At 39.1% G+C, this 5,467-nt stretch overlaps 1 protein-coding gene across 1 annotated transcript; it reads left to right on the forward strand.

The window, feature by feature from the left end:
• The first annotated feature begins 1,072 nt into the window (after positions 1-1,072).
• Positions 1,073-5,121, forward strand: LOC113341478 (cellulose synthase-like protein D1). Its single transcript, XM_026586351.1, has 4 exons — positions 1,073-1,880; positions 2,109-2,919; positions 3,022-3,794; positions 3,993-5,121. Exons 1-4 carry the CDS (start codon positions 1,252-1,254, stop codon positions 4,954-4,956), a joined length of 3,177 nt encoding a protein of 1,058 aa, XP_026442136.1. The 5' UTR covers positions 1,073-1,251; the 3' UTR covers positions 4,957-5,121.
• Positions 5,122-5,467: the final 346 nt, after the last annotated feature.

Genomic DNA, 5,467 nt, shown 5'->3' on the forward strand with positions numbered 1-5,467 from the left:
AGTGATGCCCACTGCACCCTCTGTACCGAAAGCAAACAAGACACGATATGTGTCAAGGATTATTCCTTACCTTCGGATGGGTTGCGCGTAGGCATGCAGGCAACTTGTGTAAAAACTTTAGCCGTATCTCGGGAGATAAGTCCGTTACGCGGCTTATCTCTGCTCGGACCCGGTACTAGTTACCGGAAGACGAGCTCTGGTTCTGGAGGGCCAGGGCTTCACACATAATCAGACTTGGATAAGTGACAAGGTAGACCAAGTAGTAATTCCGGGTGATCTAGTGCATTATGTGGGAGAACTCTTACCAAGTTGATTACACACTACTCTTAATTTATAATCTGTGATGTCTTTGCACTCGAATTACCTGGTAAAAGATTCATGAGAAATTTTGAAACTTGGGTTCGAATCAGAACTCTTGTATTTCTAATGCTTTGTTCATTTCTAGTCATTTCGTTGTAAATTTGGTCTTCCTCGGAACCTGTTTGATAAAATGATTCTTAGAGAAGATAAACAGCCAATTATATTGATGAGAATTTTCTGGCAGTCTTACTATCTCGCACCTGTTCTGGATTATTAGATGATTTGAAAGCATGATAAAGATTCATGAACTAGAGCCAGGTGTGAAACATCATGTGTGGTTGATTGTCTGAGCCTACGCAGGCAACGGAGGGATAGCACATGAGGTTCAAGGCATCTGAGGCCTTTAATAGGTGTTTGGGAAACAAGTGATGAACTGTTTACGGTTCACTCATACATCTTATATGCAAGAACAGATTGGAGATTTGTACCTGAGCAGCCTCAGGCGCGTAAGACGACTGCATTACATACACAGAGGTGTCAAGCCAAGTACACCATTATCCGCACAGACATTGAGACTACTAGCATTTCTTGCAGACAGCAATTGGGTAGCTAAAATTTCTGATTCCGGGGTATAAAAAATCCGGTCCAAAACTGAACCAGATTCATTTTCTGTTTTCTAACAGCCATACCCGTTTTCTTCTCTCCACCTATCCCTTCAACCGTTTCTTCCTCACTTTCTGGTTCCATCTCAACCAACTAAATTTTTGTCTACCACTCTCTTTCCATCTGCATTAGCTCTGACAAAACCAAAAATAAGGTCTTTTCTTTTCCTTTGAATTCTCTTCAATGGCTGTAATAACAATGAAAATGACCCAGTTCCTCAGAAAGCAACCACATTGATTCAACACGAATTCCTCAAGTTTGGATTGAGATTGATAAATAATTACAACAATGGCATCACCAACAAGTCCAACGAAAAAATTTACGTCTACGAATTCCGGAGGACGTCCACCATCTGCAGTGAAATTTGCACGTCGAACATCAAGTGGACGAGTCGTAAGTCTATCAAGAGATGATGATTTAGAACTATCTTCCGATTATGGTAGTCAAACAGATTTTTCAAATTATACAGTTCTTATGCCACCCACACCAGATAATCAACCATCTGGACCCAGTACTTCTAATGATCAATCAAAACCAGATGGTCCGAGTCTCTATGGGACGAGTTCGTTATTTGGGAGTGATTCCAAACGAGTTGGAATTAGTAGACGGGTTGGAGGAGAAGAAGATGATGGTGGTGGGGGTGGAAATAAAGGTGGTGCGAAAATGGATAGAAGAGTGTCCGTTATGAAAACGAATAAATCGATGTTGTTGCGTACTCAGACGGGAGATTTTGATCACAATCGTTGGTTATTTGAATCTAAAGGTACTTATGGTATTGGAAATGCATTTTGGCCGAAGAATGAAGATGCATATGGACCCGATGGGATTGAAATGAGTATGTCAGATTTCATTGATAAACCTTGGAAACCACTTACCAGGAAAATCAGTATTCCTCCTGCAATTCTTAGTCCTTACAGGTATGTGCATTTGCATCTCAATCCCAAAACCAGGTTTTGGAGATCCAATTTGTACGAATGCAACATGATGCAAACCTGCACTAAAACTTATCTATGGGCCTTGGCATCATTCTGCAGTTCCCAAATACAAATGCACACTTGGCACTTGATGAGCACAAAAAAATATGCCTCGAATCGCCTTATTTTCCCTTAAATGTTTATTTAATGTTCATAACAATATGTTTGCAGGTTGTTGGTGGGGTTAAGATTTGTGGCACTAACATTATTTCTAACATGGAGAGTTAGAAATCCAAATAGGGATGCAATGTGGTTATGGGGATTATCCGTTGTATGTGAAATTTGGTTTGCATTTTCATGGATTCTTGATCAACTTCCTAAACTTAGTCCAGTCAATCGAGCTACTGATTTAGCTGCCCTAGCTGACAAATTTGAACAACCTTCACCAACTAATCCTGAGGGAAGGTCTGATTTACCAGGTATTGATGTATTCGTCAGCACAGCGGATCCAGACAAAGAACCTCCACTTGTTACTGCTAACACCATACTATCAATTTTAGCTGTTGAATATCCAGTCGAAAAGCTATCTTGTTATATATCTGACGACGGTGGTGCTATTTTAACATTTGAAGCAATGGCAGAAGCTGTAAGTTTTGCTGAAGTATGGATACCATTTTGTAGGAAGCATAATATTGAACCACGTAATCCTGATAGCTATTTTTCAATCAAAGGTGATCCTACTAAGAATAAGAAAAGGCCTGATTTTGTTAAGGATCGTCGCTGGATTAAAAGAGAATACGATGAATTTAAGGTCAGGATTAATGGTCTTCCAGATGTGATTAAGAAAAGATGCGATGCTTACAATAAGAAAGAAGAGAAAGAAGCTAAGAAACTAGCTAAGGAGAAAAATGGTGGGAATCTACCTAGTGAACCTATTCAGGTCCAAAAAGCTACTTGGATGGCTGATGGGACTCACTGGCCTGGCACATGGTTCACTTCTGCACCTGATCACGCCAAGAGCGACCACGCAGGAATTATACAGGTTCACTGTTAGCTACTTTGTACAACTCTAGAATGTTGAGCTTATTATTTCAAATCCATATATGCTAACTATAGAATTGGAAAATTGAATGTGTGCATACAGGTAATGAGCAAGGTGCCTGTAAATGATCCAGTCTATGGCAATGCAGAAGATAAATTCTTAGATTTCACAGGCATTGACATTCGTATTCCGATGTTTGCCTATGTTTCTCGTGAGAAAAGAAAGGGCTATGATCATAACAAGAAGGCTGGAGCCATGAATGCGATGGTTCGAGCTTCTGCAATACTCTCTAATGGTCCATTCATTCTCAATCTTGATTGTGATCATTACTTCTACAACTGCATGGCTCTTAGAGAAGGAATGTGTTTCATGATGGACCGAGGAGGTGATCGCATTTGTTATGTACAATTCCCACAAAGATTCGAAGGGATTGATCCTTCGGATCGTTACGCTAACCATAACACTGTTTTCTTTGATGGAAATATGAGGGCACTGGATGGTATACAAGGGCCAGTTTATGTTGGAACTGGTTGTATGTTTCGTCGGTTTGCTTTATATGGTTTCCACCCACCAAGGGCTAATGAGTATTCAGGTATATTCGGACAGAATAAGACTCCAGCCTCTCATTTTCGCGTGCAATCAGAGGAAGAAGACGAGAATCAACCACTCAATACACACCCAGACTTGAATTTGCCTCAAAAGTTCGGAAATTCAACTATGTTTACAGATTCTATTGCTGTAGCTGAATTTCAAGGACGGCCACTTGCGGATCATCCATCTATTAAAAATGGACGTCCTCCTGGTGCACTATTGGCTCCCCGTCTGCCCCTAGATGCACCAACTTGTGCTGAAGCTGTTGCTGTTATCTCATGCTGGTACATTTATTTGTTTACTTCCATTTTGAATGTGTTACTAGCTTTTACTTGGTAGTTCTGCACATGTTCATCATGACAATACGATCGAATATAACTTGCTCTAGTCATTGTTCTACATGATTTAGTTCTAGAATAGAACTCTTATGAACCAAAATCACTGGTGATATACAAATAAATTGTTTACTAAAATAAATGCAGGTACGAAGACAAGACTGAATGGGGAGACAGAATTGGTTGGATTTATGGATCAGTGACAGAAGATGTTGTAACAGGTTACAGAATGCACAATCGTGGATGGAGATCTGTGTATTGCATTACCAAGCGTGATGCTTTCCGAGGATCTGCACCCATCAATCTAACAGACAGACTTCATCAAGTACTTCGATGGGCCACTGGTTCTGTTGAAATTTTCTTCTCAAGAAATAATGCCCTTTTAGCCAGTCCACGACTAAAATTCCTACAACGTGTTGCGTATTTGAATGTTGGCATTTATCCATTCACTTCAATCTTTCTTGTCACATATTGCTTCTTACCAGCCTTATCTCTTTTCTCCGGTCACTTCATCGTTGAAACCTTAGACGTAACTTTCTTATTCTACCTTTTAACCATTACAGTATGTCTTGCACTTCTTTCTCTTCTTGAAGTAAAATGGTCAGGTATTGCATTAGAAGAATGGTGGCGAAATGAACAGTTTTGGGTTATCGGGGGTTCAAGTGCTCATTTAGCTGCTGTTATACAAGGACTTTTGAAAGTCATTGCGGGTATCGAAATCTCCTTCACATTAACAGCAAAATCATCCGCAGAAGATGAAGACGACATTTATGCTGATTTATACGTAGTAAAATGGACTGGTTTATTCTTAGTGCCATTAACAATCTTGATTGTTAACCTTATAGCTTTAGTTATTGGAATTTCGAGGACAATTTACAGTGTGATTCCGCAATGGAATAAGTTGTTGGGAGGAGCTTTCTTTAGCTTTTGGGTTCTTGCTCATATGTACCCATTTGCTAAAGGTTTGATGGGAAGAAAGGGAAAATTGTCTACAATCATATATGTATGGTCAGGAGTTATTGCTATTACGGTTTCACTACTCTGGATTACTATTAGTCCACCTGATGACGGTGTCGGCGCTTCGTCAAACGGTACCATTCAGTTCAAATGATTTTCGTAGACGGAGAATTGTGAAAATTGATCAAGCAAAGAGTACAAATTATGGTTTTTTTTCTTAATTTTTTTTTATTTGTATTGTAATTACGAACTTAATTTTGATCCTTATCTAGTTATGTGAATTTGTAAATCATCCAACTAATAGCAATCAAGAAACTTGTCAAACAAGACATACCAATCCTTTTCGAACTAGGAAACTTGGATTCCTAGTTTGAGATGCCTTTCTCATCTTATACACGATATACATATTTTTGAGACCCATTCGAAATATCTGCATAAAGAGAGATTATATCAGACAATGGAAAATCTTAAGAGCAGTAGACAAAATTTTGTGAAAGCAATGGATAATTTTGGTAGATCATTAGAACTCTCACCGTAAAGAAGGCTATTTCTTTGTTCTGCTCAATTCATTATATTTTTGAAGAACTACTTTTAATCCTTTAACAAAACAGCTAAAATTTCAAAGCAAACCAAGCAAGGAATCTATCTCAACGCACATGTATAGT

Source organism: Papaver somniferum, unplaced genomic scaffold, assembly GCF_003573695.1.
Source record: "Papaver somniferum cultivar HN1 unplaced genomic scaffold, ASM357369v1 unplaced-scaffold_29, whole genome shotgun sequence".
In the NCBI taxonomy this organism is placed as follows: Eukaryota; Viridiplantae; Streptophyta; class Magnoliopsida; order Ranunculales; family Papaveraceae; genus Papaver; species Papaver somniferum.